General features: G+C 37.8%; 1 protein-coding gene and 1 pseudogene across 4 annotated transcripts; one reads left to right on the forward strand and one right to left on the reverse strand.

Moving 5' to 3' along the window:
• Positions 1 to 5,843: 5,843 nt before the first annotated feature.
• Positions 5,844 to 12,777, forward strand: LOC121264781 (acetyl-coenzyme A carboxylase carboxyl transferase subunit alpha, chloroplastic). Of its 4 annotated transcripts, none has more exons than XM_041168080.1 (12): positions 5,844 to 6,119; positions 6,573 to 6,958; positions 7,051 to 7,125; positions 7,779 to 7,886; positions 8,012 to 8,172; positions 8,282 to 8,396; positions 8,519 to 8,673; positions 9,924 to 9,975; positions 10,050 to 10,118; positions 10,756 to 10,833; positions 10,915 to 12,082; positions 12,340 to 12,777. In XM_041168080.1, exons 2-11 carry the CDS (start codon positions 6,629 to 6,631, stop codon positions 12,079 to 12,081), a joined length of 2,310 nt encoding a protein of 769 aa, XP_041024014.1. In that variant the 5' UTR covers positions 5,844 to 6,119; positions 6,573 to 6,628; the 3' UTR covers position 12,082; positions 12,340 to 12,777. The 4 variants fall into 4 exon arrangements, with proteins under 4 accessions (XP_041024014.1, XP_041024016.1, XP_041024015.1 ...); XM_041168082.1 differs by lacking the exon at positions 5,844 to 6,119 and adding an exon at positions 6,153 to 6,169; XM_041168081.1 differs by lacking the exon at positions 5,844 to 6,119 and adding an exon at positions 6,160 to 6,174.
• A 1,768-nt stretch (positions 12,778 to 14,545) lies between these two features.
• On the reverse strand, positions 14,546 to 15,520 carry LOC121264306 (annotated as a pseudogene).
• Positions 15,521 to 18,689: the final 3,169 nt, after the last annotated feature.

Raw genomic sequence — 18,689 nt, forward strand, 5'->3', positions numbered from 1 at the left:
GAGCCGAAACACCCATAATTCTGTCCAATACGAAACACAGCTCTCCATCATTCGGGTCATTGTTCTGGAACGGATAATTCTGACCATTCCAGCCAGAACAGAACGATTTTCAAAACTTTGTTTTCAAACCCTTTTGAGTTAAAAACTTAAAACAATGTTTGATTACATCCAAATCATTTCGATGTGTTCACAACCTTAGTCGCTACCAACGTGTAGCGTCATAATTCGACGTCGGCAAAATCATCGAAGATACGATGTTGAATAGTCTTCCATTTACCCTTATGTCATTCAACTTTGGTCAAACCATTTTCCCAGCAATGCCTTTTTAGACCGTATCAATCAAGGCCATAGACAGCATGCCAAAGTAGCAGGTATCATAACCTCCATTTTATGACATAGTCAAAGGTAAATAAATGACACTTGTTAAAATATGAGACTCACACAGTGAGAAAGAAGGGAACCATTTACTCACTTACTCATTTGGTCGAATGAGCACATATAGTATGAAATACATACTACAGTGGATTTCTCTTCCTCAAAGAGCATATGTCTATATCAACATCGTACAGATCTTAGTCTAGCCGTTCCTTAAGCGTCTAATCCGAGTTCCTCTATTTGCTTGCCTCCAAGGCTTCAAAGAGTATCTCAAATTTGGCTAACCACAAGCTACATAGATTGTGAGGTATCTATGCATGGTCCTCTCAATACAATAGACCTCATCTTAACCCCTACAAAGGCAAGATATCTTTGTGTCAACCAACTTATCATTTTAGACAAGTACATAGGAACACAATGTCTCATCTTCACTCGTTACTCAAGCGCCAAAAGTGATCATTTGTGTGAGTTGGCCGATCTAAGTTTGTTGACATAACTTTTGTGTGTGTATTCGAAAAACAATACGATAAAGACAAGAGCTGAATAAAATCATATTGCATTAATATCCCAAAGGAAATTTTACATCTCAATATCAACTGAAACACAAATTACATTTACAATCTATGCAATCCTAGATTCCTAACATGAGCCACAAAATATTTCTTGCAACAGGTATTGTGAGGGGACCAACAACCATGTGACTCATAGAAAAGTGTTTCAAGATCACTTCCTTTTGTGTTATCATGTCTCTAATGTAGTGATATCTAATATCTCTTTGTTTAGTTCTTCCATGATACTTTTAGTCCTTAGCATATGCTAGAGCTGTCTTGCTATCGCAGAATATTGTCACCGGATCTGAAGTATCCATGTTAATGTCTAAATGTTTGAGGAATCTCCGTAATCAAACAGCTTCTTAAACTATTGTTGAAAAATCTATGTAGTCTACCTCCATGGTGGATAAAGCTATACAAGATTGGTTCTTACTGCTTCATTTAATGGCACCATTGTTGAGCAGAAAGACATACCTAGTGGTTGATTTACTCTCACCTAGGTCACTAACTCAATCAGCATCATTATATCCTTTTAGCTGCAAATCCAAACCTTGATAGCACAACACATAGTCCACAGTTCCCTTGAGATATCTTAAAATTCTTTTAAGATATCTAACCCTAGACTGACTCACTGCTTTCCAGTGAGTCAGTCTAGGGTTAGATTGAAATCTACTCACCAAGCTAACTGCATAGCGTATATCTGGCCGAGTATACATCATTTTGAACATCAGGCTACCCACAACATTAGCATAATGGACACGATTCATCTTTTCCATTTCCCTTTGAGTCATAGGACACATCTCTTTGAACAAGCTCTCGTCTTTAGCAACAAGAGTGTCAATGGGTTTACATTCACTCATTTTGAAGCGCTCGAGAACTTTTTTTATGTAAGTCTCTTAGGATAAACATAGAAGTTTTTTTTATTGATCTTTTATAGATATTAACTCTCAAAATGTATTTTGTTTCACCCATATTCTTTATCTCAAAATTGAAGGATAACCACTCTTTTGTGGTGGCTATCAACTATTTGTTATTTCCAGCCAGTAATATATCGTCAACATACAATGACAACATAATGAAACTCTTCTTGGACCTTTTGACATATACACAATGGTCCTCCATGATCATCGTAACCCATTCGAGAGAATGGTTCGATGGAATTTAAGATACCATTGTCTAGATGATTGTTTTAGGCCATATATAAATCATTTGAACTTACACACCTTGCGTTTTTGACCTTTGACCACAAAGCTCGTGGGTCGATCCATATAGATCTCCTTATCTAGTTCTCCATTGAGAAATGTTGTCTTAACGTCCATCTATTAGAGTTTCAAATCCATGTATGTTATTATACTTAAAATTAGGCGAATTGAGACAAACCTCAATACTGGTGAAAAAGTTTGCTCATAATCTATACCCTCATGTTGGGTATATCTTTTCCCCACTAAACGAGTTTTATACTTTTTTATTGATCCATCCGACTTACACTTCACCTTTAGAACTCATTTGTTCCCAATAGCCTTGCGCCCTGATGGTAAATCTGCCAGATTCCAGACCTGATTAGTCCTCATAGATTCCATCTCATCATTTAGTGTTTTCATCCACTCATCTTTAGTAGTTATCTAGCCCTAGTCACATGTAAAGACAGAACCTACTAAAACCGTATTAACCTTTTGGGCCAGCCTATAAGGACAGTTACTCAGACTAAGCAACCTGTTGGGCCAATCTACAAAGATGGTTCTTTTAAGACCATTACAATCTATTTTTCTTGTTCCATTAATGCATTTACAGTTCTTACTGGAGCCACCGTAGTCTTTTGGCTATACAGTGCATTTACATTTCTTACTTGGCCACTATAGTCTTTTGGCTATACATTACATTTACAGTTCTTTCTGGAGTCACTGCAATTCTTTCAGCCTATCATTCACACTAACAATACTAACTAAGACTATTTAGCAAGAATTTTCTATTTTATCACTAAAAAAAATGAAGGCTAATGTCTAAACATTCAAGCCTAACATACACAGTTGATAAAATAATCACATATCCACATGTTCATGTAATCACATTTAATCTAAAATATTAAATAAAAGATCACAAGTAAAATAACATTATTGAATAATAATAATAAAAGAAGCATGTATCTAAACATATATCCATATGTTCAATTCACATATATATGTAATCACATTTAATCTAAAATATTAAATAAAAGATCATATGTAATATAACATTATGGAATAAAAAAACAGCATGTATCTAAGCATATAAATTATGCAATTTTTTTATTATTATTTATAAATCAAATGTATAATAAATACATTTATAATCCACACTTAAACTAAAGAAACTTGCAGCCCAGTGATGCGCCCAATTCCTTAGTTTTATTAGGTGGTACGAAAAAAGCCCAGCCCGTTTTTTTTTTTTTTTTAAAGAATGGGCTGAATAGCACAAGCCCATATGAGTTTAAAAAAAACAAAATGGGCCGAATGGTCCAAGCCCAGATGACTTTGATTCATCTTCTACCTTCAGCTAGGGCATTGTTCACGTGAATAGTGCCTCTTCATAGCAAGGCAGCTGCCGCCGCCACAAGCAGCCTCAGCCATAGATGCAACCTCAGCCTCAACTGCAGCCGCATCCTTATCCTCAGCTGCTGAGACACGCCTTTATCCAGAAACTAGGTGGCGCCACACCACCTCTTTGGTGAGCGCAACACCACCACAGTGCACACAGAAGCGATTCAGCCTTAAAAAAATTAAAACAATACAAATGGCATTATCACAGATCCAAAAAAAAAAAAATATGCGAAAAAAATAGTTTTTGGTAAACTGGGAACAACTAAAAACATGCTCTGATACCATAATGTTATATTCCATAATGTTATATTATGTAAGGATATAACGCATACTGTTATATTATGCGTGAAGGTTCAAAATAAAACTCATAAAATGTCTAACCACGTGATTTATATGATTTATATTGTAACAAAATATAACTCAACATTTTTTTTAAAGGTTCAAAATATATTGTAACAAAAAAAAAAATAGTTTGCCACTTTAATTCTTAAGCATGTAACATTATGGCACAAGAGGTGTTTGCCTATGTGGGCGCCTCTCCATCTCACGAGAGGAGAGATGGAGAAAAATGGAAGAATTGGTAGATGATTGAATCAATTTTGTACAAAGAATGAGAAAAATAATATGATTGTTCATAAAGAGAGAAAATAAGCTTAAAACATGGATGTCTAAGTTACTGTTCATCTACATATATGTTGAGATACTGTAGCTAAAAGCTTAGATGGCTATTATATACTTAATCCAATTAAGGGCAATTGGCTACTCCAATGCTAATGCACTTGGAGGGAGAGATATGAATGCATGGCATCTAATGCACTTAAATGCCATAAACCCTTAGTGAGGTTCTAGAAAGAGATATAGAGACTGGGAGAGAGACATATATAGAAGCAGTCTAGACGGTGGCTGCAGACGAGTGTGTGACAATGAGGTAGTGTGGCTGCTGGCATGACTTGTGAGACTAATGAAGAAGGAGAGCTGACAGAGTGAACTATGAAGATTGTTTATAAAGGAAGAAGAAGAGGAGAATGGCTTCTTTTACAATGTAAGCAAAATTACCAAAATGCATGTCATGTCTCCCATATTTAGTATTGAAATGTGTAGTCTCTGCAAATTTCCTTTAAAAAAAGTAGGGGCCACTATTAAAAATAATTTTTTATATAAGTCTTAAATTCATTCACCTTTTTCAAAATGAGTACGTGGAGATTGCACACTCTAAAACTGAAAATATCATTTATTTTCTTAAATTGCAGAGCATGTCATTTAGCAAACAAACTAAACTGAAACATAGACTTTGACTGAAAGATTTTGCTACATATCATCTTACATTACACAATACGCATGTTTTAATTTTTTTTTGAACTTTTGTTAATTTTTTTGTTTTATTTCTATTAAACTAATTAAGTTATTTTACTCATCATCCATACACCATATATTTGATAATGAAAAAAAATATGTATATCGTGTAGTGTAGAAATAATGAGTAGAAATTATGTGCAGCAAATGCACCCACATCTCTCATTTTTCATTTTGAATAACTCCCCTACACCCGCTCTTCTTGGATTTCCTCTGCAAGGATATATGTGCCTAGAAATTAAGTTGGACTCGCTGATTGTTGCTAAATGGATCCATATGAACAAATGTCTAGTGTGGTACCTAGAGGACTTTTGGGAGAAAATAGTTGGTTTACTCCGGGGTATGCAAGTTTCAGTTAAGCATATATATAGGGAAGGAAACTCTGTGGCTGATTGCCTCGCATGTATGGGCTCCAAAGGAAGGAATCAAACTTGGTTCCACAAGCTCTTGAGAGGTCTTCTAAGAACTGATAAGGCTAGTTTGCATTACTTGAGAATGGTTTGATGGTGCTGGTTTATCTTTTGCTTGGGTCTGTTCTTACCCTTTATCTTTGTTGAGTTGTGTTTTATCACTTGAGTTTTACGGGCCTTGATGTAACTACGGTATTTTTCTGCTAAAAGTGAGGATTTGTCAATAAAATTTGAAAATTTCGTAAAAAAAAAAAAAATGATAAAGTAGAATTTTTCTCAATTGAAACACCCGAAACAAGGAAATTTGAGCAAAAACCTGGTTGTCAAGGTGTCATTGATTTCTATTTCAATACCAAAAATTTGGACAAGTACAGATAGCCTGCTGATATGCTTATTAGAAGAAGATTGTTGTGAAAATAGAGTAGAGTGGAATGGAGCCCAAGGAGAGAGATCATAGAAGGCATGGAGAAGGCACGCGTGGAGATGAGGTCTCTAACAAGCGAGACGGGGTCGTCTTCAACGGCCAAACCGAAAAAAGCTGGCTCATTATTATTAGCGCACAGCACAGTGACAGGGTCCCTCCCAAAAGATTCACATAAGAAGTCTCGCCCACGTATCCACCCCTCGCGCACACACTCTCGCTCTCAAACATAAGAAAAGAAAAAAACCCCAAAAACAGAAGGCGTCTCTAAAAGTTCGACGATCTCTACGATGCTCCTCCATCTCTCTCTCATTGCTTAAGAATCTCCATTCACACCCCCCCCCCCCCCCCCCCCCCCCCCCCCCCCCCCCTTACCTAGCTTACTTTCTAGCCTTTTCCTCTCCCTCCTATAGATTCTCTCTCCACTTTTCTGGTAATTTTTTTTATCTGCTTTGCTTTCTCCTGTGACGATCTTTCACTTTGGTACGGTGCGTGTTGAGTCATTACTTGAGATTGTTGTGTTCGTTCTATGTTGTTGTTTTGTCTGTTTGCTGGGAAAATGGAAGAAGCTTCCCGAAAATGAGAATTTTGTGATTGTATGGTGCTTTCTACAATTGTGAAATCTCCTTTTAGCTGAATTAGTACCGAATAGTTATGTTAGGAATAGTTAATTGGAAGCTTTTGTGAGAAATCTACAATCGAGTGAAGAAATGTCACTTTCTTTTTCGTTTTTCCGCTTTCTTTGTTTTCCTTTTTTTTTTTCCCTGACGCAGCCTAAGTAGGCACTACTAAACTTGTTGTTCAATGTCCAGTCATTTTGTTTAAGTTGTTATTCTGATATTTTTTTTCGAGATTTATGACTTCTGGAGCTATGTTTTGGAATTAGATAGTATTGGTGGATTCGGCTGAGAGTTCGGAGAAGTCGGCTTTCGGAGTTGGAGAATGGCTTCTTCACTATCTTATTCTCCGGTTGCATTCGTTGGAGCTTCGGCTTCGGATCTTCTCCGGAGCTCGAGCAACGGCATCAGTGGAGTTCCTCTGAGAACACTAGGAAGGGCGCGATTGGGTGCAAGGAGGAGGGATTTCGCCGTCGTCGCAAAGATTAGGAAGGGGAAGAAGCATGAGTATCCGTGGCCCGATAATGCGGATCCTGATGTTAAAGGTGGGATCCTTAGCCATCTATCGCATTTCAAGCCGTTGAAGGATAAGCCGAAGCCCGTAACTTTGGAATTCGAGAGACCGCTTGTCGATCTAGAGAAGAAAATCATTGATGTAATTCCCTTTTGTAGCAGTTGTAGTTTGTTCATTGAGCTGAAAACTTTTATCGGTTTTGTTCAATGATTAGCTTTTGTTTTTGGGTGCAGGTCCGGAAAATGGCGAACGAAACTGGTCTGGACTTCAGTGATCAAATTATTTCATTAGAGAAAAAGTATCAGCAGGTTCGATAAACCATATGTTGACGAGACTTGCATTTCGTTAGATTCAATAAATGACCTAAACAGTGGCCATTAAACAGTCTTAATTCTAACAGTCTGGTGATGTAATCTTTGATAAGATGATTTCGCTATTTTTCCAACAATTGATTCAAGCTTCAAATATTAATGGGGTTTATTAATTCTTCGGCTCCCTCCATGCAATAGATGTTGGCTTCGTGCCTTGTTACAGGTTCTATTGCCTGTAAATGCCAATTTATCCAGAAATTTAGTTTGTTAGGAGTAATGGAATTCCTCATCATTCTTTCCTTATTTTGTAGACCCTAAAAATTCTTTCAAGCGTGCCAGGGTGAGAAGTCATACTTCTGTTTCATGGTAGTCTGAGTTGTAAACCTCAATATTGCAACCGTACTGCATAAACCAAAAAACTTGATGTTTAACTTTATATGGATTTGTGGAAAATCTGAACGCGAATTTGGATGTGTATGATGTGAAGAACTTGCTATAGATAATGACTAACTTTTGATCGTGGGGATGCCTCTTGCATTTTGCTTAACAAACGTTTCTGGGGAGTTGATGCTCTACAGCAGATGTTAGAATTTTATTGAAATAGTTACAGATTCTGAAATGCTCTCACGGCTCTCCATTTTTGTTCTCAGGCGTTAAAGGATTTATACACGCATCTAACTCCTATACAGCGTGTTAATATTGCACGGCATCCTAACAGGCCAACTTTCCTCGATCATGTATTTAGCATTACTGAAAAGGTCCAGCATTCATATTCTCAGCTTCTTTGAAATTTTACTTATTCCTAATGGTTCACTAGAGCCTGTAGGTTTATGGATGCTGAATCAATTATGTAAATATGTTTGGATATATCCCTTATGTACAGTTTGTGGAGCTTCATGGAGACAGGGGTGGGTACGATGATCCGGCTATTGTTACTGGTGTTGGAACAATAGATGGTAGGAGGTACATGTTCATGGGTCACCAAAAGGGTAGGAACACAAAAGAGAACATTCAACGGAACTTTGGTATGCCTACTCCCCATGGGTATGTATGTAGAATGAAAGAGAATTCTATGTTTCAACTTGTTTTCCTAGTTCCTGGATAGTCATCTTTTTCGTATCTAACACTGATGGGAAATTTTCTATGCAAACAGTTACCGGAAAGCTCTGCGTATGATGTATTATGCAGATCACCATGGTTTCCCTATAGTTACTTTCATTGACACCCCTGGGGCATTTGCAGACCTTAAATCTGAAGAACTAGGCCAAGTATGTGGACAATTCTAACTTGAAATTTGCATGATTGTCTTTCAATACAAGCTACTAATATGCAAGCTTTACATACCTGTTAAAAAAAAAAAAACTAATATGCATGCTTTACATGAATGCAGGGTGAAGCCATTGCGCACAATTTAAGGACCATGTTTGGTTTGAAGGTACCCATTGTTTCTATTGTCATTGGGGAAGGTGGCTCTGGTGGTGCACTTGCCATTGGCTGTGCTAATAAATTGCTAATGCTCGAAAATGCAGTTTTCTATGTTGCCAGGTGATTTGAGCTTGGCTTTCCTCTCATTGCAACTCATAAAGATAGTGCCAATATACTGTCCAACATGTGCCTTAGTTTCTACAGCATATTGTGTAGGTCCCAAAGAGGTGCTATGTTAGTATGTCATCTTTATGAGTTATTAACCCAAACTGCCAATGACTTGGAAGGAAAGGGTGGATTTGACCCAATGTCTGGAATAATTACTATGTTGATTGTAATTCAGAATTCAATGAAGTCCTATGATAAAATAGATAACTAGTTGCCACTTGCCAACCTGCTCCTTGTGTTTCCTATCAGCCTCTTTGTTTGCTACTTTATTTTTATTGTCCTGCCTTAGCTTGTGGTAAAATTCCTGTTGGTTTCTGTCCTAAATTATCTGCTCTCACAAGGCATGATTCTTGACTTTGTAATTTTACTTGAAGCATCAAGCATGTTTGTATTTATTTATTTATTTGGTAAATATGAAGTTAGTAGTTTCTTCTGATCAGTTAGAAATATAAGATGGCAAGAGTAGGTACTAGGTAGAGCTGCTTGTTTGTCTATCCTGAAGGATTATTGACTGGCTGTGGATGGCATGGTGGAAATGCATCATTCCATTGAATTAAAAATTAAAAAATGTCCTGCTTGGCTGGAAATTTACCATCTGAGCCAAGATTTTGATTGTGGAATTTGGCAATATGCCACAAATGCTGACTTCCAAGTTTTTTCATGGAGTATACCCTGTAATTATTGCTTGTGAGGCTGCTGAAATTTTCTTGTTGATATTGATAATATGCGCATGCTCATTTGTAAAATGAGTTCAATCTCTTTTTTTAAGTGATAGATGTTACAGCATAGTTCTCGGTTTTCATTCATTTTGACACAGATACGGAGTTATCAGTTTAACTGGCAAAAGTAAAATGATTTGTCAGGTTATACAAAATGAGTATATATTACTGATCTCTAAAGGCAATTGGTTGCCTGTGTAAGACTACAGCCTCATTTAACATATTTTCATGTCTAGCTTTGTGTGGCCAGACACGCATGTGCACAAGTGTTTGATATGAATATTGCTATGTACTATCTGGCCACACATAGTCACAGTCCTACTCATGGATGAATCATCTGGTGCTGGTTTCTTTCTTCCTTTTTTCCTGTTTGGATATATGACCTTGCTGATTTAATTTATGTAATTTTTTTTTTTATCTATCATAGTTGTATGTGCTGATTTTTGTTCTTTTGGTGTTGTCTCTATTCTTGTCATGGGTCAGTCCGGAGGCATGTGCGGCAATCTTGTGGAAAAGTGCCAAAGCCGCTCCAAAGGTTCAGCCAGCATCACTTTATGACTTGTTTGTCAGTGGTTTAATATTAACTCCTTGTAAGTTTCTTCTTTGCAGGCAGCTGAGAGGCTAAAGATTACTGCTCCAGAGTTGTGCAAGCTGCAGATTGCAGATGGCATTATTCCTGTAAATTATCATTTCTTATGTGTTCCATGGAGTCATTGCTCCTTTATTCTCTTTCTTTAGATGACTTCCATCTATCTTATCCATGACAGTAGGCATCTTCTCCAAACAGTAAATGGATGTGAAACATGGGTGTTTTGCATGCATACTTGACTAGATGATTTTACACCTGTATGGTGGGGAAAAGAGAGCTACTTAGAATCAACCGTTTTCATTTCTTGGGACCAAAACATCACTGGATCAGATAGATGTGTGATTTAGTCCATCTATTTTTATGTAGTATTTGACTGGAGTAGCATATTTTAATTATTTTTCTATTGTATCGGTATCCTCTAACCAGGTATATTTCTCTGAATCACAATAATTGCTTTCAAATTCAATGTAGGGATTTTGTCGCATTGGATTTGAATTTGATAGTGATAAAAATGCTTATGTGGCAAAGTCCTTATCACTGAAATTAGAAACAAACGATTTGGACTCGGCGAAGTTTACTTGATAGATTATCATTGAAATCTAGAAGATCTCTGTCCTTTTATATCGTCTTAACTTCAATAACAACTACCATTTCCTTTTGATAATCCTTTTACAATCTTTCGGTCTATTATATGACATCACTAAGAAATCTTTATACCTTTAACAGGAGCCACTTGGTGGTGCACATGCAGATCCATCTTGGACCTCAAAACAGATAAAGAAGGCAATTAATGAATCAATGGATGTAAGTGCGTTTTTCATGGTAATCCTAAAAGAATTGACGACATCAAGTATTAGTCCTATTTAAGATCTTTCTTTTCTATAGGAGCTCATGAAGATGGACACACCAGAGCTTCTGAAGCATCGCATGCTTAAGTTCCGCAAAATTGGTGGGTTTCAAGAAGGGCTTCCAGTAGATCCTAAGAAAAAAGTCAACATGAAAAAGAAAGAAGAGCCCATCAGGAAGACTTCTGATCTAAATATTGAGGATGAGGTCAAAAAACTTATGCAGCAAAGATTAGATGCTAAAGAGTCCTCGGTCACGCCTCCACAGTCAGATCTGGACGAGATGATAAATAAATTGAAAAGAGAGGTCAATCGTGAATTTTTTGAGGCTGTTAAAACCATGGGGTTGAAGGACAGGTTTGTGATGTTGCGTGAGGAGTTTTCCAAAGTAAATTCGGTGGACCACCTTGTGCATCCAGCCTTAAAGGACAAGATCGAAAAGCTTCGGGATGAGTTGAACCAGTGTCTCCCTGCAGCTCCTAATTATGAAAGCTTGAAATATAAATTAGACATGCTGAAAGAATTATCTAAAACCAAGAGTCTTGCTGAAAAGAATTATAAGGCATCCACATTAAAGCAGGAGATCAATAAAAAGTTTGCAGAAGTTATGGATCGGCCTGATATAAAGGAGAAATACAGGGCACTGAAGGCTGAAATTGAAAATTCTGGGGTGTCTGTGGTTCAGGATTTAGACCATGGGCTGAGGGAGAAAATTGTGAAGGTGAAGAAAGATATAGAGTTGGAACTGGTTGATGCTCTCAAATCCTTGGATTTGGATGTTGAGGTTGTAAATTCGAAAGTAAAGGAGCTCAGTGAACAACAGACTTCATTCTCAGATGTCAAAGTCAAGATACAAGAGTTAAACGAAGAAATCAAGGAAGGAATAGAAAATGTAATCAAGTCATCAGATCTGAAGGACAAAATTGAGTTACTGAAGTTGGAGGTTGCAAAGGCAGGAAAGACACCCAATGCTGTTTCCAAAAATAGAATTGCAGCTTTAGAGCAACAAATTAAGCAGAGCCTTGCAGTGGCCTTGGATTCTTCTAACTTAAAAGAGAAGCATGAGAAGCTGAAGGCTGAGATTTCCAAAACCATTGAATCTTCTGAAGGATTGGATGGAAGTCTGGAAAAACAATATGCAAAAGAAGATGATTCTACATATGCTGAACCAAGAGTAGAGATCGGTGCAAATCGCACCTTTGCTTAATGTGAGTTCATCTGTTTTCATCATGTGTTAAATTCTTTTTCGTTTTGAACTTTTTGGTCAGAATGGCTGGTATTTACATGGTTTTTTAAATACAAAAACATTGGTTGAGTTTTTCTTTTTGTCGTAAAGACTTCAGAGAATACAATCTTAGATAATTTCATCCTGACTTGAAAACTTGTGAAATTAGTTGTGTTATATCTTAGTTTGTTCAACTCTCCATTTGGATATCATGGTCACTGGTTTTACGACATTGTGCAGAATGATATCAGTATTTTGTATCTTGCCAATTGAGAAAACGGGGCTCTTGATAAGAGAGTGAGTTTAAGCTGGCTAATTTCGGGAAAAACATCACCTTAAGCTGTCTTCACTGCCACCAGCATCTACTGCTATCTCTTGCTCTGGTTCACAAGGTTTTGCATCTATAGAAATATCAAGGGACACGGCATAACAGCATATTTTTTAGGCCGGAATGCTTTTAATTTATATTAGGCTGTTACAACCTAGTAGCTCTCCTTCCAGTTCGTTTTCATAGTTCTTTAATCTTTTTGGTAGAACATGTTACTCTTTCTATATAGACACAAACTCTGTATATGTTGTGAGAATGTTAATGGAGGCTATTAAAGCTTCCGCTTATTTGAAATAATGTCTTTTGGTAAATATTCACGTCTCTTGTTTAGCATGTTGTTGCTGCTTTCATTGCTGCCCCATTATGTGAACCGATCGAAGTGGGTCACCGGTGAGATGACAATAACACAGAGTTCTATAAAAATGGTCCACTTTCATTACAACTAGGGTGCGGTTTGAAAACTAGAGCAGCTTCAAGCCAAGGTAGATTATGAGCACCTTTGGGTCTAAAATGCTTGCCTTTGTTGTTCTTTTGATGCCTGGTATTTTGGCGAACTGCTAGTTTGCACAGCTAATTTAGACACCAATGAGGGGTGGATGCGATCTAAGGTTTTGGTTGCTGGTTGTAGCATCAATTGTGCGGCACCAGTGGTTGCCACTATAGAAATTAGAATAGCTACGGCCTAGTCTTAGCTAGATTAACCTCAAGAATACTCTGGGGGAATTCCGCTTCTAATTTACCAGCTTTTATTATTATTAATAAATCGATAGTATAAATGAAAAATATAAATAATTTAGACAACAAATTCAAACTTGTACTAGTTGAAATGCAAATGGTACTTGTCCTAATATTGTTTATTTCGTATAGGCAATAGAATCACGTGGAGTCAACCCAAGGGAAAGTTTAGCAGGTAAGAGTTTTAAATAAGTAGCAAACGGATCTTGAATACGAACTCACAAATTGTACCTCAATTTCTCAAATAGTTTGAAATCTTATTAATTTGTTCGATAGTTCCAACCACCTTCAGGTCTCTTCAATAAAAGAAAATGGAATTTGGAGAACCCCGATGTTAGAAACCATTTGATCTGTCAAATAGGCTAGCATAACTAGGGGTGCAACCCGATCCACCGAAACCAGAATTTGGGCCGACCCAAACCGACCCATCAACACCTCAGGATGGTGTTAGACCGACCCGACCCGCGATATTCGGGTCGGGTCGAAATCTTTCAGAACCGAAATCTGCATTTCACATCTCCTTCTTGCGCTGTGACATCAATACAAATCACATCCAAGTTTCGCAAGTGGATTCCAAAGAACAAGGTCTACACATAAGGCTGTCCCCTCTCCGTCAAGATAAATAAAAGCCAAAAAATATTAGATTTTCTGTTAAAAAATACTTGCCCAACAACGTCGACAAATCTTGGGATTAATAGCTTCAATGTCGGCACCAATCCCTTGCTTTTGCATCTAAAATTGGACCAGATGGTTCGACAAACAAAGAAGAAGGAGAGGCCGTGAAGGCGATCTAGAGGCGGCAAGCTCCGAAACCAAGCAGAGCCATCCAGAGGAAGTGGAACTTGGAGCGAAGACCGTGAGGGCGATCCAAAGGCAGTGAGCTCTGAAAGCAAGCAGAGCCATCCAGCAGAAGTGGAACTTGGAGCGAAAGCCGAGGAAGATGATATCGAAACCAAACAATCTCTACCAGCCGAGCGTAGCCCATATCAAAACCAAAAGCTTCTTCCCTAGCCTATGTAATTGAAAGACCAACGTTCTACTTCTCCTGGTGGAATCCTGAAACAAGCTGCTCACGAAGTTAAATAATGGAAAAGGGAGAAATGTAGAAAATGCGGACGGGTTGAAATAAAAATGCAAACCCGTTAACTAGTCGGGTTGGAGACCCGATCATATACTAACCCGACAAAATGCGGATCGGGTCGGGTTACTCTAAGCGGGCTCATCGGATTTACGGGTGATTTGCACAGCCCTAAGCATAACTGCTGCATAATATGGCAGGAAAGATGCATAGATATAGCATACTCGTATCAATTACAGCGTATAGTTTCTACAGATACTACATACACAAGCTATAAAACCTTACAAAAGATGATCAATCCGACCTGTGAAAATGTCAATTGCTAAATTAAGTTTTCTTAAAATGCTGCTGCAAAAAGGAAAGAGTTGTAGCCATCGCACATGATCCAAAGGACCAAAAGCCAACCAACAAAAGGAACGTCAAATTGTCAATACAAGAAGGGGATAACAGCTTTTCTACCCTTTGGATAGTCCTCCACAAATTTCTCCAATACCATCTATGGTTTGCACGTGCCCTGGGTACCAAGTTGGCACACGTGTAGTGGAAAACCCTAGCCCCACCCAAGACCAAGTCATCACCTCCCAACCCAACCACTCTACGATCTCCCCAAGGTAGTTTGGGTAGCTCACCAACTCAAACCACCCTCCTCTTGGCACCTTATACCCTCCCCCACCTTCCTTTTTCAGATCCACCAAAACTCTATCCGACCAAATGTTCACCGCCATGCCACCCAAAAACACACCAATCCACCAAAAAACCGCCACCAAAACCACCCATCATTCTCGTAATCCTTGTAATGAGACACCCATCTGGCTTATAAATAAGCATTCCAAATGTTAAACACAAAGGCCAGCACAGCTAGGCTGATCGGGAATCCATGGGCTGTATTCTTGTGAGCGAAATCGCAGTGGAGGCGAAGTGGATAGATGCAAGTGTAGTGGAAGTAGTGAAAGAGGAACGGAGACATGAGGACGAGGGACTTGGGATTTGAGAAGTTGAGACGGAAGGAGAAGAGGAGGAGGGTGAGTCAGATTGTGGGGCTTTCCATGAGGAACCAGGCCAAATGTGGGTAAATAATGGGGCCCCACCCGGGATGGTGGTGCTTACCATATGGGGCTTGGAGAAACCGGAGGGCGATAAAGGTCATTGGAGCTATGAGGTAGAGGAACAGCAGGCAGTAGTGGAAGACCCTCTGATCTGAGACCATATTTGTTTGTATTCGTGTTAATGTCAGATCTGGTCGGAAGGTTTGACAGAGAAAAATGACTTTAGGGGCGAAGAGAGCAATGCAATGCAGTGCGCTATGAGAAGGGAATGTGGTTGGGATATGACTTTTCAGGAAGGAAAATTCTAAACGCAGGCACGATTGAGGCCTCCCCGCGGACGACATCCTACATGGAAACAAAACGCACCGTTTTGGAGTAAATAAAACGGTGCGTTTTGTTTCCACTCATATGGCTGCCTTGCTTAATCAAAACGCGGCATTTTGATTTCTTCGTCTTCGATCCGTCTCCCTCCCAAGAACTCTCTGCTCTCCCCAGGGCGATTTCGAGTTCTTCTTCGTTTCGACTTCGTTTCTTCTTCATTTCGAGTTCTTCGTTTCTCGATTTTTCTTCCCATTTCTTCTTCTTCGTTTCTCCTTTCAGGAATCTCTCCCCTGCCCGATCTCTCTCCCAAACCTAAACCTAACCCTAACGCACATGTGCAACACCGAGGAAGATTTGCACTCCAGCTATCCACCAAGCGGCGCCATCCTAGGTAACTTTCCTAACCCTATATACGTGTATTAATTCCTAAGAATCTCTCAATTTCATGCTATTCATTTATTAGAGTAAAAAAGAAGATATTTTTTTTTTTATCATTTGGCATTATGTCGAACATAATATCCAATATCTTAACTTAGATGAATATGGTATGGTACATTTTATTTGAAATTGGAAAGTTGGTGGATGGAATTGTAAAATTTCATTGAGTCTATTTTTATCCACAGTATCTACATCATCAGCAACTGATGACGACATTCTTTTGAATGATTCAGAAGCTATTTTCTAACTTTCTTTTGTAGTTATTTTCTAACTTTCCAAAAAGAAGCTATTTCTGATTTTTATTGGTTAAGGCTGGTTATGTCAATGACCCTTGAATGATTCAGATTTTTCATTTAGCAATGGCTAGCACTTTAGATGACATTTCTGTGATATAACTAGTTTCTTTTGGTGGTGAGGGGATTTTACTATATTAGATGGGACATGTTCAATGAATTCTTAATGTTAATTATTTTAGAGAGGGGATCAAGGCCAATAATTTGGATGTTAGCTATAGGGAGCTATGGTTTTTGGCAGATTGCGGAAGAGGAAAATGTAGATGTTGATTCAAAGTTCCGTGCTTTAGTTGCCATTGGATCACTGGTATCATCTCTCCCTCTCTCGGGGGTCTTGATTATTGACATTTTATCAGTTATTCTATTATTGTATATGGGTGATGATGGTGGTTGATTTGGTTGAAGATCTGACATCCTGTGTAAGTTTTTAAAGATAATCCTTTCACTTTTGGTGTATCAATACTACCTATGAAATGAATGTTCGAAAGTGAAAAATGATCAGATTTGCTTTTGTGAATAAGTGCCAAGAGAAGTTACTTGTCAAAAAAGTGAGTGAATGAGAGGTTTGACCTGACTTCCATAGTCATTTGTTAAAATGAGAAAAGTAGCCGAGAGAGAGAGAGTGAGAGAGAGTTTAAAGAGAAGTTGGGTAACAAGATAATTTGATACTGAGATTGTGAATCTAGACATTTTTTCTCCGTCGTATAGGTGAAGTATTAGTGTGCTAGTTTTCTTGTCCAACCTATCACTACTTCAAATAAAAAATAAAATCAATTAGTCCAGAAAAATTCTAAATACAGATAAGATAACAAAACAAATGATATGATAAGAAAAGAGAGGGAAAAAGAAAATAAACTTTACAACTGTTTTAGATAAAATTTCAAGCAGACTACCAACATTTTATTGAGGAGATTGATTCCACAAGTCATTGAAACAAGCAGCAGTTAATAAAAAGAATAAGGAAACACGGTAGCAAGAAATCACCATACTTGATGAAAAAGATCACAATCACAAGACAATAAGCTACAGAAGGTCATGACTATTACCTCTGTGAATGCTAATAATGTCTTTTACTGTTGATAAGCATGGTGAACGAGGAGCTGGTTTTGTAACTTTTTTGTAATTTTGTTCAACCATATTTTGCCACCAAGCCTGGATGGCCTTAAACTTTTTGACGTCATCTGTTTGAACAGAGACACATTAGATTGGGAAACAAAAAGGGAAGTACTTGAAGAAGCAAAAGTATCATAATACAAGGAAGCCCCAACTAACTTGCTGACTCTGCACATTCAAATACAACTTGTTTCTTTTTTCCCCTTAAACTTTAGCTAGTGAAAAAAACATGCTATTCATAACACAAAGTCTTAACACATTTTACAAAAGAAGGGCATGCACACTACAATATACAAAAACTCACAGTGACTATATTGTTGGAGGTGTTGTTCTATTTGGTTGACAGATTTAGAATGTCGTCATCAGTTGCTTCAACATCGTTGCTTAATCATACATCGAGTAACGTCCTAATGTGTAACTGTGGGAATCAAGCTGTACTTAGAATATCAAATACTCGAAGAAATCCGGGGTGAGCATTCTTTGGGTGTCCAGTGTACAACAAAGAGGTAGACGCAATTAATAGTACTTGCGTGTTTATGTTTTCATATTATGTTTTATTCAAAAATTTTGACGTCAAACATACTTGATTATTTATTTATAATCAGGGGTTACCACAGTGCAAGTTTTTCAAGTGGTCGGATAGTAGTGAATACAAAGAGCAAGCCCTTGTAAAGAGAGAAGCGGAAGTATTAAGGAAAGATGAAGAACTTAAAAAGAGAGAAGCAGAATTAAGGAAAGAGGAAGAACTTAAAAAGAGAGAAGCATAAATATTAAGGAAAGATGAAGAACTTAAAAAGAGAGAAGCAGAGTTCGGGAAGAGGGAGTTGGCACTCCATAACGATCAAGCCCAGTTTCGCAGTCAAGAAGCCGACATGCTGCATGCACGCAAACTATTTCTTGTACTTTGGCTAATAGCCATAGTTATTTACTTGTATTTGATACTCTCACTGCGTTGACGAGTTTGTATTTGTAATTTATACAAACTTAGTGTTTGTAAGTCGAGACTTTAAAATTATGTATTTGAGACAATATTCTTATTTGTATTTGATCTTCAATCTTGAGATTTTATTTTGTCTGAACGTGCCACTGCTTATTAAAAAAGTATGTATATGCGTGAAAATAACTTACCAACCTGATCATTTTGTCAGAATATTTGACAGGACTAAATTACAGGTTTATTGATTTACTTTTTTCCACGTGGACATAAGAGGCAATGTCAAACACAATATAATCTCAAC

The sequence above is a fragment of the Juglans microcarpa x Juglans regia genome, chromosome 5D (assembly GCF_004785595.1).
Source record: "Juglans microcarpa x Juglans regia isolate MS1-56 chromosome 5D, Jm3101_v1.0, whole genome shotgun sequence".
Taxonomy (NCBI): Eukaryota; Viridiplantae; Streptophyta; class Magnoliopsida; order Fagales; family Juglandaceae; genus Juglans; species Juglans microcarpa x Juglans regia.